Genomic DNA, 18,815 nt, shown 5'->3' with positions numbered 1-18,815 from the left:
TAAAAAAAATTCTATTAATAATAACTTATGATTAAGTCTGGCTGAGTTCTCTAGTTCTTTTGTTATACCCTTATTATACAGTAAGTTTACTAAGAGGAAGGTGTGCTTACTGTGACCCTTTTTTTTTTTTTTTTTGAGACAGTGTCTCACTCTGTTGCCATGGCATCAGCCTAGCTCACAGCAACCTCAAACTCCTGGGCTCAAGCAATCCTCCTGCCTCAGCCTCCCGAGTAGCTGGGACTACAGGCATGCGCCACCATGCCCGGCTAATTTTTTTCTATATATATTTTTAGTTGTCCCTATAATTTCTTTCTATTTTTAGCAGAGACGAGGTCTTGCTCTTGCTCAGGCTGGTCTCGAACTCCTGAGCTCAAAGGATCCACCCAACTCTGTCTCCCAGAGTGCTAGGATTACAGGCGTGAGCCACCACGCCCGGCCATGTGACCCATTTTTTAACACAAACAGAATAAGTGAGTGCATTTTGGATCCACTGTCTATACAAAGTTGAAAAACAGGGTAACTCCACAAATAATTCAACTAAAGATTCTATGAAATATGGATATTCATAAACAGTCTATAGCAAAAATTAAAAATGGTAAGAAATCAAAGTCAAATCTTTTATTGAACTGCATTTCCTTGATTCTAAGATATGCTTTATATATTTTAACATGTCTGATATTGGCATGTAAATTTGATGTTTGTACTCATTTAATGTACCATTTCTTTTTAATAAAATTTCCCCAAAGCTGTTATAAATTTAAAGATATGCCTTATAATTGATGGCATTGTAGAAATGAAAAAATATGGTTATTAATTTACAATGATAGCAAGCAAGAAAGAACTCCCTAAACATTAATGAAACCTGATTCTAAATGTATTTCTCAAACAAAAACCATATTACCATAAAATGGTAAATTGGATAGATGGTTATAGCAATGTTTTACCACGTTCATCTATTACATCATGGTCTACAACTCCACAAATATTTAACCATCATCATACCTTTATTGCCTCCAGAATAGGTTCATAGAGATCTGGAAATCCAGAATAATGATACATCATACAGTGTATCAAATCGGTTAATTGTACTAAGAAGGCTGTACTGGAAGGCAGACCATCACTTTTGAAAGAATGAACCAAATTAACTACATGAGGAACAATCTAAAGAGAAAAAAAGACAAATAGTCTTTAATTTATACAAATTGGCAACAAATTTCTAGCCTACAAATAGAACGCAAATGTTATATTATCAGCAAATACTTTTCTCTATGTTTAGTCACAGACTTTTTCTTAAAAAGTTTATGAAATTAAAAATTTCTAGAATAGCAAGATAAATCTATTACTAGTTTTCACAGTCACACATGATTGCAATGCCTTGGGTTGAAAAATGTTAGGGCTATTAAATTATATTTACCAGATCATTCAAGGGGAACAAATTTTTGAAAAAATAAAGCTAGAATTAGCTAAAGAGCTCCATCTAGTGTGAATTTTAAATTTTCCACTTGAAAGAATTATACATACTTTGTACATTAAAGTCTATTTCAAGAAAGTCTTTGAAATAACTTATCTATGTAACTAAAATTGTAGCTCAGGTAACAAGATTATGTTCAGGATAAGCACAGAGATGATGTTTTATGTTAGAGTGGCTATCTTACTCACAAACTCTATTTCCCATCTCTCCAAAAGAGGAGATGGTTCTAAAAATAAAAAGAATCAGAAACTTCTATTATTTTTAAGGAATTGGGGCTAAAAATCAAAGGAAAATATAAAATGCCCATTGATCATAAATATGAAGAAAACTGTTAATATTGATAATCAACACAACATTCTTTCATTGTAAAATGAGACTAAAAAGTCAACTGATACAAAGCCAATCACATATCTAAGAGGTTATTTAAAAAATAAAACAAATTCTATTTTACAGAAATGGCTCATTCCATTAGCACTATAGCATATTAGCACATTCCATGGCACTATACTTTTTCCAATTAATTATAAACTATTACCTTATACTACATATTTATACTTCTTATGGTATGATTAAAAGACATCTTATTATGTTCTATTTGTAGAACATTTTTTTGGTTGTTAACTCATGGTAAAAATGAAGTTACAGCTCTATTAGAATCATATCATCAAATAACAATAACAGCAATTACAGTAATACCCTAATCAACTCTCTTTCCTTCCTGCAAAAACAACCATATTCTTAAATTAACACTGTTATTTTCATTCTGTTCCATCTAGCTTTGCTTTTATGCTTGAGGTCTTAAAGCATCTTTTAGCTTTTATACCACCTTCTTATAATCTTACCTCCGTCACAGGTATTGATGTGACCATGAAACTACCAGTTCCTAGTGAGTTCACTCTATTGCTATCATCTCTACATTTCTAAGCAAATCTAAATTATAAATGTCCCATAAAGCCATATCTATCAGATATTCTCCTGCTAAAATAGTCAGAAATCCAAAATTAGTTTCCTCTGAGGTGAAGAGAGAGAAAGAGACGGAAGAAAAGAAGAAAGAATTTTAGAAATGAGTAAATTTACAATTCCAAATCTACCAAAGGCTTTTCCAGTGTAGATTTGGTCTTTGCAATCAGGTTATATGGTTGTCTACTAAATGGTCAATATTATCACTGACAGGGAAATAAGACTTAGTTCTTCACAGTTATATAGACACACTTCAGAGCAGGCTGTTATTTTCTAAATGCTTGCAAGTTGATTTTTTGAATAAGTGAAACTAAATGTTTCTAAACATTATTATAGTACTCACTAAACTTAAGTTACTTTTTGAGAAAGTATATAAAACATTAGAAGGTTTGATTTTTTTTCTGTCTCCATTATTACTGTCTGCCATAGCATCTGTTTAAAATAAATTTTTCCACTGAGTAAAAAGCATATGAGAAGCTGCCTAAGCCATAACAACATATAACATCAATCTCAGTTTGCTCTAAAACATTTAAACATTTAATATAATGAATTATGATGATGTTGATTCCAGATTATTGCTCACTTAAACCCCTAAACCTGAGTCCTTTGCTGAGTTATCTGGAGTCATAGGTGATTCAACTACCACATGACCCACTACTACAAGTTATTTTTAGTTGAGTAGAGAATCAGGCTTTACACACTATTTAAGCAGTATTTAGGTCTTTGCTTTTAGGCTTTAGTAAGCCAGGTCACAATTTTCAATTTAAGAGCTATTTTTTAAATAAATTATTTAATACTTATTTATTTCAATAAGCCAAATATTTCAAATTCAAATAATTGTTATTTCAACTACTTTTTCCAGAAAAAAAGCAATACAAGGTAAGAAGATATCTTCTGTCTTTTAAAAAACTGTAAGCAGAGAAACAGGTTTAGAGTATTACATAAGTGACTAATCACAGAAATTAAGGAATGTCCTCAATGTGAAGATCAATAAACATTAGAATGAAAGATAAAGTTATGTTAGAAAATCTCTTTCCTAGAAACATTGAAAACAAAGCCTTTTCTCAAATGGCTAACACACAATTGTGCCTAAAAGACAGGTACAAATAATTCAAATAATTGACGTTTTTTGCCTTCAAAGACCTTGCTGGTACACTTGTTGTACTGGTTCAAGTTTGAGTTTTGTTTGTATAACAAAAAGATATAAGGTTAATGCTTCATGATCAAACTGTCAAAATTAGAGCAATTAACTGCAAAAATCACTCATCTTAAGTGATAACGCATAATGTGATAACCTGTTCATAAGTTTTACATAGTACAAAGCCTGTGGATTTTCCTTCAGTGGAAATGAGGCACTAAGCAGCCTATATGAATATACGGTTTCCTGAGGCTAGTTATATTTCCAGCTAAAAATTGACAGTTGAATTTCTGAACTTCTTCATTAGTCTCCTCTAAATTTTGTTATGGGTAATCAACATCCCTAAGATTTTTACACTGTGATTGTACTGACAGTAAGTTTCTAGTTCTATAAAATTGAGGATCAGACTTTAGATAAAGTAGGTAACCAACGCTAAGATTCTACTTTCCCGTGATGCCCTAGATAGGTAAATGGATAGGTTCCCGAAACATTTTGCCATTCCTCATCTGCAATAATTGATAATCAAATCAAAGCCAGTGATGTAGCTGGCTTACAGTGGTAGGATTGTAGATATATTTTAAAGGTGGAGTCAATAGGATTTGTAGGATATGGGCCGAGAGAGAATGAAAAGCCCTAATATTGGGTTTATGAGGCAAGGACTGGCTTTTCATGACTTTGAAATCCTAAAGCAGTCAATAGCTTTCAATCATTTTAATCCTTCTACACTGTTCATACATGCAGCAGACAGCCATCAGTGACATGTCCCATGCAGAGGAGTAACTTTTAATTGCCAGTAGTTGTTCCACGTGAGGCAGTTTTGGTGAGAAACAAAACATTCTGAAAATACATTCCTTGGAGGGAAATCTCACAATCTTAATTTTCTAAATCATAAAGCAACATGAGAATTGTTAGATTTAGAACTAACCTACAATTTTTTCACTGTATACAAATGTGACTCAATGTTAACCTAAATTTTAAAAATGAGCTTTTCCTATGTAGAAAGCTGTATCATAACTTACCAAATGGAATGCCTCTGGAGAGTGCTGAAAACTAAGCAGCATGTGAGAAAGAACTGCAAGAGCACCAGGTCTCACAAGGGGAAACCAAAGTCGATTAAAAACCTTCAAAACAAGACAAGACACCCACCTTAAGAGTTTGTAGGAAAATAAGTAACCCAGTCAGTATTTACTTTCCTAGGGCTAAATATTATTTATGTGAATGTCCCTCTTCCTGGAAAGTTCTACCATAATATATGTTAATAAACTTTGGGAGAAGAAGAAAGCTAGCAAATAACAGCACGACAGAGATCAAGGGGAATGTAATGGCCTAAACAATTCATAAAACTCCCTGATCAAAAGAAATCTGTCAAACTATGTTTACACGGTGACAGCTCCCTGGTCCACTATTCATTCAATTCACTCAACAATACTTGCTGAGCAGCTACTATTGCTTGACACTGTTCTAGGCACTGGGGACAAAACAGTGGATCAAAAAAAATCAACACTTTACAGGGTTTACTGTCTAGAGGGTGGATAGGATAATAAAAAGTAGCACATGGTTATACATGCTGCACAGAAATATAAAGCACGGTATGATAAATAGGCAATGCTGGATTGCAAAGGGGTCCGTTATTTTATATATGGTATTAAAAAAATGCCTTGTGAAAAAGGTGACATCTGACTGTAAAGCTGAAGGGAATGACATAAGCATGGCAGATACCTGGGAGAAGAGCATTGTAAGCAGGGCAAAAATACTGCAAAGGCCCTGAGGCCCACAGGCTAGTGTGCTACAGATATAGCAAGGAGGACAGAGCAAACAAAACGAGACTGAGGCAAGAGCAATGGGAGATGGGATTAGAGAAGTAGCAGTGGGGCAGATCATGTAGGACCTTGTGACACTTACAGGGAGCAAGAGCAGGAGCGGGGAGGCTACTGCAATCAGTGCAGAGAGGATGATGAAGTTGGATAAGGGTGGTAGTGAAGTAACTCATTCATTTTTTTTTTCTTTTTTTCTGTTTTTTTTTTTTTTTTTTAACCTTTTCCCGCGGCCCTCACCAAAAGTAACTCATTCAAAGTGGTAAGATTCTGAATATATTTTAAAGGTGGAGTTAGTAGGATTTATAGGGTATGGGCTGAGACAACAACATCTCAGAGATAAGGATAGCTTCAAGGTGTTTGGCCTGAGCAAATGAAAGGATGGAGTAGCCATTTATTAAGATGGGGAAGACTAGATTTGAAAGGGAATAATTAGGAGTTAGTTTGTGGATAAGGTGAATTTGAGATTTAAGTATAGACAGCTGGATACATGAATATGGAGTTCAAGGGAGAACAATGAACTAAAAATATAAATCTGGCAGTCATTAAATTAGAGATGTTATTTAAAGCCATGGGACACCTATGCTGTTAGTACAGATTGAGAAGAAAGTGGATCAAAGACTGAATTCTAAGGCACACTAAAAGTCAGAAAGAGCAATTATAGGAGATTGATATGCCAGTGAAGTTGGACAAAAACCAGGGGAGTATGTCCTGGAAACAAGAGGGCAAAATCAACTGTGTCAAATGCTTGCTGCCAGGTCAAATGAGAAGAAGTCTGAGAAATAACCCCTGAGTTTAGCAACATTGCGAAGCACTGGTGTCAAAGGTAATTTTGGTTGAGTAATGGTGATAAAGCTTGATTAGTTGGATTCAAGAGAAAATGGGAGGAATATGTTTTCATACTGGATATTTGAAAACAATTATTTTAATTATCTATACTTAAATGGCATTTTTAAAATTTCTAAAGCCTATTCAAAATAAAAACAAGAATATATTCAAAATTAGATGCTTTCAAGGAGATAACCCAAAGACAAAAATAGATTATATAAGGCTACACATTCTAATAGATTTATATACTCCCACTTACCAGTTCTATTTTCAGCAAAGTAACATCTATCAAAATAGTAAACTTCTGGACAGCTGCCAGTCCTTTCAGGAGTGCAATTACCCAGGTATCCACATGTTGAGCCAATGGCCAGGACAGCCAGTCAATCATTCTGAAAATTGAAGAAAAACAAAACTGTCAGTATTAAAAATATTTTCAACATTATTTAGTTAAGAATAACAAGAGTTACAGTAGATAAACACTCATTTTGTGAATAAATAAAATTTATGTTATATAGTGGTATAGGCTGACTATTCCTTATCCAAAATGTTTGGGACTAGAAGTTTTCTGGATTATTGATTTTTTTGGATTTTGGAATATTTGCATTATATACTCACTGGTTGTGCACCCCAAATCCAAAAATATGAAATCTGAAATGCTCCAACGACCATTTCCTTTGTCAGCATCATGCTGACACTTAGAAAGTTTCAGATTTTGGAGCATTTCAGATTTGGGATGCTCAACCTATGTCAAGAATTAATTAGGCAAATTTACTCTAAGAAGAGCAGTTGAAATATAGATATCTTAACTAAGACATATGGATATGAACCCAGATTTCTCCTTCCTAGTGAGTACAGTCTATGAAATACACTGTTAAAAAAGACTATTTTGAATTGTGAAATAGTTATCTTCATCCCTTCCAAAATCCTGCTATACGTAGACAACAAAGGGAAACTTCAAATACATACAAGGGCACTGAGTGTGCAAATATCCTAATGGTCTCATTTTGCATTATGAATGCTTTTTTTCTTGAATACCAACACAGTTTAATGGAAAAAAGACAAAGTAATATGGGGTCTGATGGAGAAACTCCCTACAGTTAGTCATCAAATATAATGAAGACTATATAACTCTGTAAAGCAACTGGACCAAATGTTTATATAATTTGACCCAGTAATCCAATTTGGGGGGTTAAATACTTAGGAAAAAGTAGGGGGAAAAAGGGTTTTTGAAGTCAGTGACTGGTTTAGAAATCTCAATACCATTTATTTGCTGGGGGACCCTAAATATCTCATGTAAATTAATCTCTCTGTGTCTCAGTTTCCTCATCTGTAGATTACAGATAAAAATGCTTACTTTATAAAGTTGTTATGAAGATTAAATGAATTAATATATAACAGTGGAAATATTCATTGTGAATGCTTCTCTTCTACCACATATTAACACGTGGCAATAAATAAAAAATACCTTGATTGTACAAATGTCAAATAAAAACACTAGGGACATAAATACGTAACTAAAAGAGCAAGTACCACGTCAAAAAGACTGACATATAAATTGATAGCTATTTTCACAATAGCTGTTATATAACTATCTACATTAACATTGGAGTGTTATCTTTATTAAGGTTTTTATTTTTAAAATTAAAATGTCCCATCAGATATTAAGAGTGGTCTCAAAGTCCAAATGCATGTTAACTACAAGTTATCTGTATATTCCATCCATTAGCTACATAAATTTTATTTCCTTTCTTGTTTTTCTGGCTTTTTCCAACAATGATGGTTATAAGTCATTAAAATAGTCCTTGACAGCTATTCCACATTTTCCACTACTGTTAGGCTGATTCTCATAAAATTTTGTGGACATTCTACACATATGGAGTAGGAAAGCAGAGACATACTTACAGTTGGGTATAAAGAGTGTATTCACTGTTGCACTGTTGTTTAAAAACCATTTTTGTTTACAAGAAAATCATGAGTATATATATGCAAATATGCACATAGAAAATGATGTGGTCTAGAGGCAGGGTATGTGTGAGCACATGTCCTTCGCTCTGTGGATTCTTTGCCTCACGGGGAGTCACACTGCCAGGGCAGAACCAGACAGGGTTCTCTAAAATACAGGGTTCAAGGCCAGAACCCCCTTTAGCTCGGTCTAAGGAGAGTACTGGTAAAGTACTGGGGAGAGTGGGTGGAGAGTAGAAAACTCCACTTGGCCTTAGCTTTTCATTATCCTAATTACTTAGTCAGCCTTTTTCTCTATCCTCCCCACTTCTGGCTTCCCATCTCATAAGCCTCTACTCTTTACCTTATCCTACGTGTACTAAGCTGAATATCCTGAAATAAACTTCACATTAGAAATTATACAAATTAGAAGCTGCTATAGTGTGAATTGTTTGCATCTCTCCAAAACTCATGTGTTGAAATCTAATCTCCAGTGTGTTGGTATTAAGAGGTGGGAACTTTGGGAGGTGACTAGTCATGGAAGTGAGCCCTCATGAATGAGATTAGTGCCCTTATAAAAGAGGCTGAAGGGAGCATCCTTGCCTTTTCTGCCATGTGAGACACATAGAAGGCACCAACTATGAGGTACAAGCCCTCACCAGACGCTAAATCTGCTGGCACCTTGATTTTGGACTTCCTAGCCTCCAGAACTATGAGAAATAAATTTCTGTTGTTTATAAATTACCCAGTCTAAGGTATTTTGTTATAGCAACCCAAATTGACTGAGAAAGATGCCATTCATGAAACACATATTTGAGTGTGTATTATATAGCAGATACTGTGTTATGTGCTGAGAATATAATATTAAGATATGATGTATATCTCCCAACTGGAAAGAAAAGTTGAGAAATACGTCAACACAATTACACAATTATCAAATAATGGTGCTGGTATTTGAACTAAGCTCTGCTGGCATATAATGCAAATTTTTTTGCTCCATTTTAATTATACTCCAAGTCTGCTTCAATTTGATTGTACTTGCATATGCCCAGATCTTCTCAGTATAGGCACTGTGGGATGAGTTATTTTTATGGTTAACTACAGTAATCTTATCCACCATGTATCAGTTACTACCAATTTGAATTCTAAGGATACTTTAACCCCGATACACTGATTTAATTTTTTACTATTTAAAGAACATTTAACTATGGTTGTCATTTACATACTCAAAAGTGTTGTCTCCTCTGTTAGACTGTGAGCTTGAGAGCAGTGATCTCAGTTTTTTTTTTTTTAAATCATATATATCTTTGGATTCCCAGTACTTAGCACAATGCCTGGCACTGTGCTCAAATTAGTTAAATAAATGAAACCATTTCTTTCTCCAGCTAAAAAAATAAATACAATTTTCAAACCTTAACATTAAAACTGCTGATATTATAAAAGGGCAACAAACTACATTTAATTGTGATTTATGGAGAATAAATCCACCTTTCACCTTTACATGGCAGCTCAAGGGCTATTTCCAGCCTTCACTTTTATTTGTTCCAATGTTTTAAAAATTGAGAAACGTCACACAGAAAACTAGATTTCAGGCTTCTTTTGAAAAATCAGATCAAGCAAGACTGGATTCAAATTTCCTTGTGGCATGAGACAACTGGAGTTGAAGATCAGCTCTCTCTTTTAGAAGGTACTTGTGTACTCCATTCCCTGTCATTTCACTTACACCTGTCCTACTTCATACTTTAATGTTACCTATCTGGTCCTAGTATGGTATTTGCACTTGCATTTCTTTGGATTATAGAAAATGTCTGTGAAGCATGATCCATGGTTATGTTGGGGAAGTATAGAGAATGGGGGACTGTAAGATGGTAGAGTATGGTATAAACAAATATCAGTATTCATTTCTATTAAATTTTCTATATAAGAATAATTATTTTGGGTAGATTATGGGTTAAATAGGATCATGTAGACTAAACTGGAGATGTAATACAAAAATTGGATGACTACTGCCCATAAAAACAAATAGGTAAAAATTAATTTCTGAATACATTTTGAAAATAAAATAAATTCTTAAGTTGGGTACCGTGATTGTTTTTTGAAGAGGTTGAAAAATTAAGACTAAGAATACAGAATGCCCAGAAGTAGAATTTGCACTTGATTTAGTAAGTTGTGGAAGTCACTGTAGCATCTTGATTGGAAGGGAAAAATTGGTAAGTCTGGATGATTTAGAGAAGAAAAATGAGTCACTGCTGGAAAAAGACCAGCTAGAAGACTGTGCAATAAAGAAGGCCTGATTTCCTCAAGGTGGTGGGGATAGAAAAAGTGTGACTCTAAGAAATGTCCTAAAAAAAAAAAAAAAAAAAATCCAGAGGACTTATTAGTTATGCTAATCAAAAAGAATTAAAGTAAGGATGGAGTTGAAAATTGCTTATAGGTTTGTGATCAGACACCTAGGAGAATTAGTATCAATTGGAGTAAAAACAGAAAAAGAACAAAAATAAAAACCAACATCAGGCCATGAAGATAGTTCTGCCTCTAACAGAATGGCCCTAAATGAGAAACTTGACTACTCTGGGTTTGTTTCCTCATTGGTGACTATATAGTATGATAACTCCTGAGCAAGATATAAGTTCCAATACCAGACCCACCATTTATATATTTTCTGAGTGAGCTTGGGTAAATTATTTAGCCTCTCAGTGTTTTACACTATGATATGGGGCCAATAACAGTACCTAGTACAAAAGGTGGTAGTGACCATTAAATAACTTATGTCATATAGAGAAAAATGTTGGCCATTATTACCTATATAATGAAAATGTTAAACCAACTAAAGTCTAATTTCCCTTTTAGCTGTGAAATCTATAATTCTCTGAATCTTTCTATTTTACTAAGAAGACAATATAATTTGCGATATATTCATCCCAAAGAGAAAGAGATTTTAGTGCTGTTATAGTCACACTGACAAAGGCATGTTGCTTCTACATAGGACACAGAAGGAGTTTCATTACACATATAAGGATGAGATAAGAGTGTTTCTTAAAAGTAAATGAACATTGAGAACTTTACAGAAAGACTTGGAAGTCAACCACATATAGATCAGAATTGACAAAGTGATAAGAACAAAGGAGGAAAATAAAAAGAACAGATAGAAGAAGAAATTTCTAACAGCATGCTGTCACAGGACTAGAATTTCAAGAACAATGAATATGCAGATATCAAGATGAGGAAAAAAAAAACATAGATCAAATATGGCAAGGGGGGGTTACCATAAATTAAAAGCAGTGGGGGTAGTAGTCATACAACAGGAACAATATTTACATAGACTTTTCTCAAATATACAAAGCAATTTCACAAACTTCTAAAAGTTAAAGAGAGAATGAGCAATAACGAATTGGAAGTAAAAGTTACAGATAAATCGATACAATTACGTTTAATAGCACAAAGAAGAAAGAATAAAAGTTAGGGAAAAAAGGCCTTCTTAAACAATGGAATGAAAAGGGGGACAAGGTAAGAAAATCAAAGTCCCCAGAGTTTGTGTTATAGAGAATGAGATTAGTACACATGCAGTTTTTTGAGAACTCATGATTGAATAATTGATTCAATTGAAATAATTGAATCTAATTGAACTGAACACAAATAATTCAGTTTATATGTTATCTCAGACTATAAATTTATAGCAGGGCACAGAAACCGTTTTGTTCCAAATCTTTATATTCCATTTAAATATGCTTAATACATACATATACACATACAGGAAAAAGTAGAAAAAAAATTAAAAAAACAAAAATAGGCAGGTATAAAACAAGAACAAGCAGATAGAAAAAGTTCAATTAGAAAAAAGAGTCATTGAAATAAAGAAACTCAATAGCTGGAATAAACTTTACAGATGAGCACCTTTGAAGAGAACATTAGTGAACTGCAAGAGTACTGACACTCTTCCCCCTCAGATATCCACAAGTTTGCTTCCTTACTTCCTTTATTATGGTCACCTCAGTGAAACTTTCCTCATCTACTAATATCTTATTTAAAATTGCAAACTACTCCTCAACAACCTATCCCTGCTTCTTGTCTACTTTTTTCCCCAAAACACTTACCACTATCTAACATCCTAAATTATTTTACTTCTCACATTTAATCAAATCTAAAACAAAATCAACTTTAAGAGGCATAATTAGCTTAGGTACCATTAAAGCGAGAAAAGTTATGCCAATTTAACTAGGACACCAAACACCAATGACTGGGCATTTCCTTCCACATTTGAACATCTTTGAAATTAAAAGGCATAGTGGAATCAGTGAAATATGTTATTAGTTTATTATCTGCCTCCCCATTTAGCCCATGAAGGTAGATATTTTTATCAGTTTGTTATAGGATTTTTTGAACACTGCCTGGCAATCATGGTAAGGGCTGAAATAAATGTGATTTGAATAAATGAATGACTGAAGAAAAGTACAAAAGTTATACCTAGAAATATAAGAGTAAAACTGTAAGACATTAAGGATAAAAACAGAAAAGCAGAAAAGTTACCAGAAAAGCCTGACTACTCAAAAAGGAATGACAATCAGAATGACAGATAAATTCTCATCAGCAAAAATAGATATTCAAAGACAATGCAGTATTATTTTCAAAATGCTAAGAGAAAATGGCTATCAAACTGCAGTTCTGTATCTTGCCAAATCATCTATTTAAGACTAGAAGACAAAAAAAAAAAAAAAAACCAAAACAAAACACCAAACCCACAAAACTTCAAATAGACAAAGGTGAAGACTGTATTACCCACTGTGCCTGGCTGAAAAAGAAAGTAAAGTATGTACTTACTAAGAAAAAAAAAAAAAAAACTCAGAAAGAAGAAATGCGTTGCAGGAAACAATAATGAGCAAAGAAATTAGTAAAATACTGTACACTGATAATCAAAAAAACTTCTGACTGTACAGTAAGTGTATATGTGTGTATATTTTGGAAATTAAAAAAAAGTAAATGGCTTTGTGAATTACTGGTAGGCCTGTAGAGGCTATAAGGTAAATAATTCATTCCAATTAATTTGGAGAACACATATTTAATTCCATGACTTTAGTTTTAAACACATCTGTAATTTTTCATTACTCACTAAATACAACAAAATACCTCCTCTTCCCAAATCTACAATTACCGTCTATAGCGTCATGAAGAAGTACCTGCAAAGGGCCTGGGTCATACTTGCATCTTTTACATTTGGATCCGTAGTAAGGCTCCTGATGAGAACTGTAATCATCTGAAGAGGAATATGCTGCACAAGGCTTGCCAATGCTACAGAAGGTTCAAATGACGCATCTATTTTTTTAATTAAAAAGAAAAAGGAATATGGCAAGAAGGTTCAAGTGAAGTATTTAAGGAGAACAACACTTTACCACAAAAAAAAAAAAAAAAAAAAAAAGGAATTGCAGCAAAGGTGTTAATCAGGAAGCAGTTGTTATGCTATACCTCATGGGCCTCTAATGTACAAGAAATGTTAAATTTCAGAAATGAAAGATTAAGCATGAATAGCAATGATCACTCATTCTATAGACAGAATACTGAAATATAAAAACTGTTATTTACAATGACCATATTTAGCCCATAAGTTACTTTAAGTTTTCACAATTTACTAATATCAAGTTATATAGTTCTGATAAAATAGTCATTCGAAAAGCCATAGTTAGAGAAGAAACACAAGGTAGCATTTCGATTCAGATCTTCCAAAATAACTTAACACTATTATAGGAGTCATTACATTGCTCTAAAGAAGATTTTAAAAATCTCGTAAAGAAGTAGAAATTAAGTGAATTTGGGTGGACATTGCATAAAGCTATATCAAAATTAATCAAGTCCAAGATGAGCACCTTTACTGCTACAGTTGAAAAAGCTGGAGGGAACCTAACAACTATGACAACACAGGCAGTACAACTAAAATTATAATAAGGAAAAAAAACCCAACTCAGATGCTGCAAACATATAGTTGGTAATTCTTTCACAAATGTATTAAACGCATCAGAATGTATACAGTTTGTTAAAAGTCTACTCTTATTTCTGGTTCTTAAGATAAAAGGAGGACACCTCCTTCACAAGTTCAATTTCAAATAGCCAGAGTACCAACTGGGGGTATAATTAGGGAGAATGGTTTCAAGTAGAGAGGAAGTAAGCTCAGTTTTGAGCCTATTATCTCACAACCTACAGACTTCAAAGGTCCAAGGCACAACAAGGAATATAGAGTCACTAGTAAACTTCTTGGTCAAGAAAGCATTTTCTAGCCAAGTTATCACTTGACCCTTCCCTGCTTTCTGAGGATGCAGTTCATGGGCATAAAAACATCTGCATATTTAAGTCCTCACACTCTCCCTTCCCTCATTCTACCTGTAGCCCCTCTCACACACAATATTGTAGACAGAAAATGCCAATATTTAAAAACTACATACTGAACTGGAATAATTCAGTAATAAAACAAACTGCACAATCCAAGAATTCAAAAATGGGGGTAAAACTCATTACAATAAAATGACAGGGACATGTACAATAACAACATGGTAAACATTACGATACCATTAGTCACTATTGAATACAAGCTTTATATAGTAGTCATCATCCTCAAAGCATTCCAAATAACTGGAGCAAAGGCTAGGTAATTAAGCAACTTGTTTGGTGCTAAAGGTCTTAGACCTAGACGTTCTCAACCTTTAAAATAGGAAAGCTGCCTGTTTTTAAGGTACAAAGTGACATCCTGAACAAGGCTGTGGATGTGAATAAATTTTGGATGAGGGTATTAGGATTTTCTCTCACTTAAGCATGTTTACAGAGCAGAAAGCAAACATGGTGTGTGTGTGAGAGGGAGAGAGAGAGAGACAGAGACACACACACACACATATTCGATTTTCATGAGACAGTTTCCTTAAATATAACGATCCTTACCCGTGGAAGAGATGCTTGCAAAAACTTCTTGCAGGGAAGGCAGCAGTGTGGCAGGCTCAGCCTTCCAGATGTTCTGAAGCAAGTTACTCACTTTTGTCACCTGAGAGACATATTCCCGCAGCTCTCTCTCCTGGGTGGACACGCACTGGAAGTGGCCTATGGTTCGAACCAGCTGTTGACAGAAAGTGATGGACAATTTCCCTTTGGGGATGCATTGCACGAAGTCGGTCAGAAGGTCGCTCAGTCGGGCACAGAGCTGCGGCTCCGGCCTCTCACATACAATCCGTAGCACCTCTACCTGCAGCAGGCTGAAGAGGTCCAGCACCGACGGACAGCTCATAATCAGCTTCAGGCCATTGTGAATGTAGTCCAGGATGGCTACGTCCTTTCTGTCCAGCGAGTGGTAGCCCTGCTGAAGGAGGCCCAACACGAAGGTCTTGTTAAAGAAGGCCTCGAACTCTGGCCGGTGGTACCGTGCGTAGGCTTCCAGCACTTGGTGCCCCACCTGCCGCTGGAAAGGGTCCTGGCCCTCCAGAATGAGCCGAGTCGTCAGGTCAAACATGGCCTCGCACTGTGCCTCGTCTAGCCAATGCTCCGCCGATTCCACCACCTTCCGCACAATCACCCGCTTTAGCGGCAGCGGATGCGAAGAACTCACCAGGCCCTCCAGGATCTTGTCCATTGTTGCCACGCTGCAAGGCTAGGGCCAGTGGGTAAGGAGCGGACGACGGCAGTCCCCAGCTGGAGCAGGAGAGCCCCGGCGCGGAGATGAACTTGGAGCGCAGCAGCAGCGTGACCGGCCACCGCCACTGCCGCCTCAGCAGCCGCATTTATCGGGTAGGAGGGCCCATCCAAGCCGGCGCGGGAGCTGGCGAGCCTGGGGAGCGTAAGAACCGACACCACCCACGGCTGGCCTAAGGCGCCTGAGGCCTGTACTGCGCCGCCGTCCCGGGCCCTCGATCCCTCTCAGCATCAGCGCCAAGGGGCCAGCGCGAGCTCCTCCGGCAGCGTCTGCGGGCGCTCAGGGGCCGGGGCTGCGAGCGAGTAGGTGGAGGAAGCGCGCCTTCGTGCTCCGGGGCAGATGCGGGCGTCCAGGCTGCAGCAAGTCGTGAGAAGGAACCAGTCCTGGGCTGAGTCAGGAGGCGCTGTCACGAAGGGTGCGGGGATTAGCCGGGGAGAAGAGACCGAAGCGAACACCCATGACCCGGATTCAGAAGCTCCGGGAAACAGGAAGTGAAGAACATAGGAACCTCCCGAAAAGCCCGCCCCTTCCCGCTCCCTTCCCCCGTCCCATCCCTGCCTGCTCTTGCTCTTGCACCCAACTCGTAGACGCCCTCCCCACTGCGCTCGGACTCCGACCCCCGCCCGCCCTGCCCATTCGCTGCCAGGCGCGGCCGCCTCCAGTCGAGTTACGCGGTGACGCTTGCGTCACTGGAGAGCGTGTGTCGAGTCACAGGCGGTCTTCCTGACAGAGCGGCCCTGGTGGACGCCGTGTGGGTGGTTGGGACTCTAGGATTCCCTTCAGCTGATCTGTGTGGTTTTCGTCTGGGTCAGGTTACTCGTGAAAACTCGAGAAAGTGCTGTTTATGTAAAGTCCAAGGAAAAGGGCATTTGAGGAGAAAGAAAGGAAAACTCAAAATTTGGATTGAGAAATCATTTAATGTGCTGGCTCGTTCTTCAAGAAATGAGCTAGAGTGCCTGCTTTTCTCCTACGATGTGATTATTAAAGAACTGCACTGACAGCGTCAGACGTTTAGAGATGATCAATGTCAGTAGCAGGCCTCTAGCAGAGAACCAGTTAGTGAGCTTTTTTGTATCATATCGAAAGTTTATAAGCTGTCCAAAAAAATGACAGGGGAGTAAGGAAAATGTCAGGTGGGAAAGAAAGTATTTTTATGCCTGCGTTGTATAAGAGTACTTTGAAAATAGGTGAAAATATCCAAATTTAATGTATATGTATGCTAACATTGAAGATGGTTTATAACAAGAAAGAACAGATGCAGTCATTATACTCGTACTCTTTCATTAGAGTTAAATTCCAGATTCACAACAAGAATTTAAACTTTAATCAGGAAGTCTTTGCATAGGAAAATATTGCCTAATTATGGCCTCATTTGGGCTTGGTTAATGTAGTTGTGAAATCAGATGTTAATGGCCTGTAGTACAGATACAACTTTAAAGAAATAGTTCATTTAAAATGTCCAATAGAAAAATGAACAAAATTTTAAGTTGTTTGAGTTTACTAAGTAGTTTTTTTTTTTTTTTTTTTTTTTTACCAAGTTACAAACATACCAATATATATAACACATTGATTAGGGTAATCGTAAGAAGAATAGCAATTCAGAGGAGATAGGAGCTAGGTAAAGGAGAAGTTGAGACTGAGTTGATCGGGGGAAAGGAATGAAGGTAAAAGAGATGTAAGGTAATTGATGGGTCTAAAAGATAGTCATGTTTGAGGACAGGAATGACTTTGGAACTTTCCTTTTTCAAATAGGTAGAAGGTAAAGCTACAGAGAAGTTTGACTTGGAATAGTGCGGCATTGGAAGACAAAAATAATGGAGAAGGTAAAGTATTAGAAAGGAATGGTAGGATTGTGGATTTGAGGTACAGTGGAGATTTGGAATTAGCCTTTGTGCTAGAGAACAAGGGTTAATAGAAATTGTTGAATAGTAGCAGTGGATTCCTCCAAAGCAGACAGAAAAAAATATTGGTTAGTTAAAAACTTGATAGTTTACTTTGAATTATGCATAACATTTTCCCCTTTCTGCTAATATTAGATCTTGAGAAATAGTGTTGTAAAATAAGATGTCTGACAGAACATAATGTTCTATTTTCAGTCTGTACGTTACAGATAACATGATTTTATACTATCAGGCTTCCACACGTGCCATGATTCTGTATTTTTAAAGTATGTTTTGAGTGATAGATGCATGAAATAAAATAGTAGGTTTTTATGCCAAAGTATTCAAAGCATATTGCCATTGGTAAAAAAGTATATAATATGCTCTTCTATGGTTATGAGATTTCAATTGAAAGTGGCCAAATTTATATAATTTATTCTATAGCATAAATAAAAGTTTCAGAGGTCTGTGAAAGGGTTCTTTTGCATTGAGCCATGCCATTAATCATTGCATTAGTGAATGCTATTGCTATGGGGTTTAAGACTTTTGTACATTTAGCCTAAGGCCCCCATTGCTAATTAAATGGTTTTATAAATGTCTTAGATCTGAGAATGGGAGCTGAGAATGGGAGCTAAGAATGGGATGAAAGACAAAAAACAAAAGATGGGAAATTATCATTTATTTAGCACCCCCAAAGTGTCTGAAACTCAACATATTATACTTTAAGTTCTCAAAACAGACTTTTGGAAGTAGATGTTAATAGCTGCATTTTATAGATAGCTGCATTTTATAAGACTAATTCCATGAGAGATTAAATAAATATCCAAGTCTGATTCTAGCGGCTCTATTATTTCCACCATGCCTTTAAGATGGAAAGTATGTTTGTGTGTTTGTGATAAGCAAAGAGAAAAGGCAATTCCAACAGCAGTGGCTGGAGTTGGCCAACTGCAATAGCTTTATTATGAGGTTAACTTTCCCCTAGGAAATTTATATCACCTTACAGAATCACAACCACACACATTGTATAGAGAGAGCTGTGATCAATAACCCATAATATGAAGTAATTGCAAATAATCTTTGCCTTTTATCTATGCAGTTTATGTACATATACATTTTTTTA

General features: G+C 36.1%; 1 protein-coding gene across 2 annotated transcripts in view; it reads right to left on the bottom strand.

The window, feature by feature from the left end:
* USP38 (ubiquitin specific peptidase 38) overlaps window positions 1-16,460 on the bottom strand; it is a 34,494-nt gene extending 18,034 nt beyond the window's left edge. Inside the window, exons 1-5 of one of the 2 annotated variants that reach the window (XM_069493156.1) lie at window positions 15,074-16,459; window positions 13,327-13,462; window positions 6,471-6,600; window positions 4,589-4,690; window positions 1,003-1,161 (exon numbers count right to left, since the gene is read on the bottom strand). In XM_069493156.1, the coding sequence (XP_069349257.1) occupies window positions 1,003-1,161; window positions 4,589-4,690; window positions 6,471-6,600; window positions 13,327-13,462; window positions 15,074-15,755 (1,209 nt within the window). In that variant the 5' untranslated portion in view covers window positions 15,756-16,459. Of the gene's footprint in view, window positions 1-1,002; window positions 1,162-4,588; window positions 4,691-6,470; window positions 6,601-13,326; window positions 13,463-15,073 lie in introns of both variants that reach the window. The other variant, XM_069493157.1, reaches the window with a different exon arrangement.
* Between the last annotated feature and the right edge of the window lie 2,355 nt (window positions 16,461-18,815).

Source organism: Eulemur rufifrons, chromosome 18 (assembly GCF_041146395.1).
Source record: "Eulemur rufifrons isolate Redbay chromosome 18, OSU_ERuf_1, whole genome shotgun sequence".
In the NCBI taxonomy this organism is placed as follows: domain Eukaryota; kingdom Metazoa; phylum Chordata; class Mammalia; order Primates; family Lemuridae; genus Eulemur; species Eulemur rufifrons.
The sequence above is the reverse complement of the archived record's forward strand: the minus strand, read 5'-3'. Positions and strand labels throughout refer to the sequence as shown.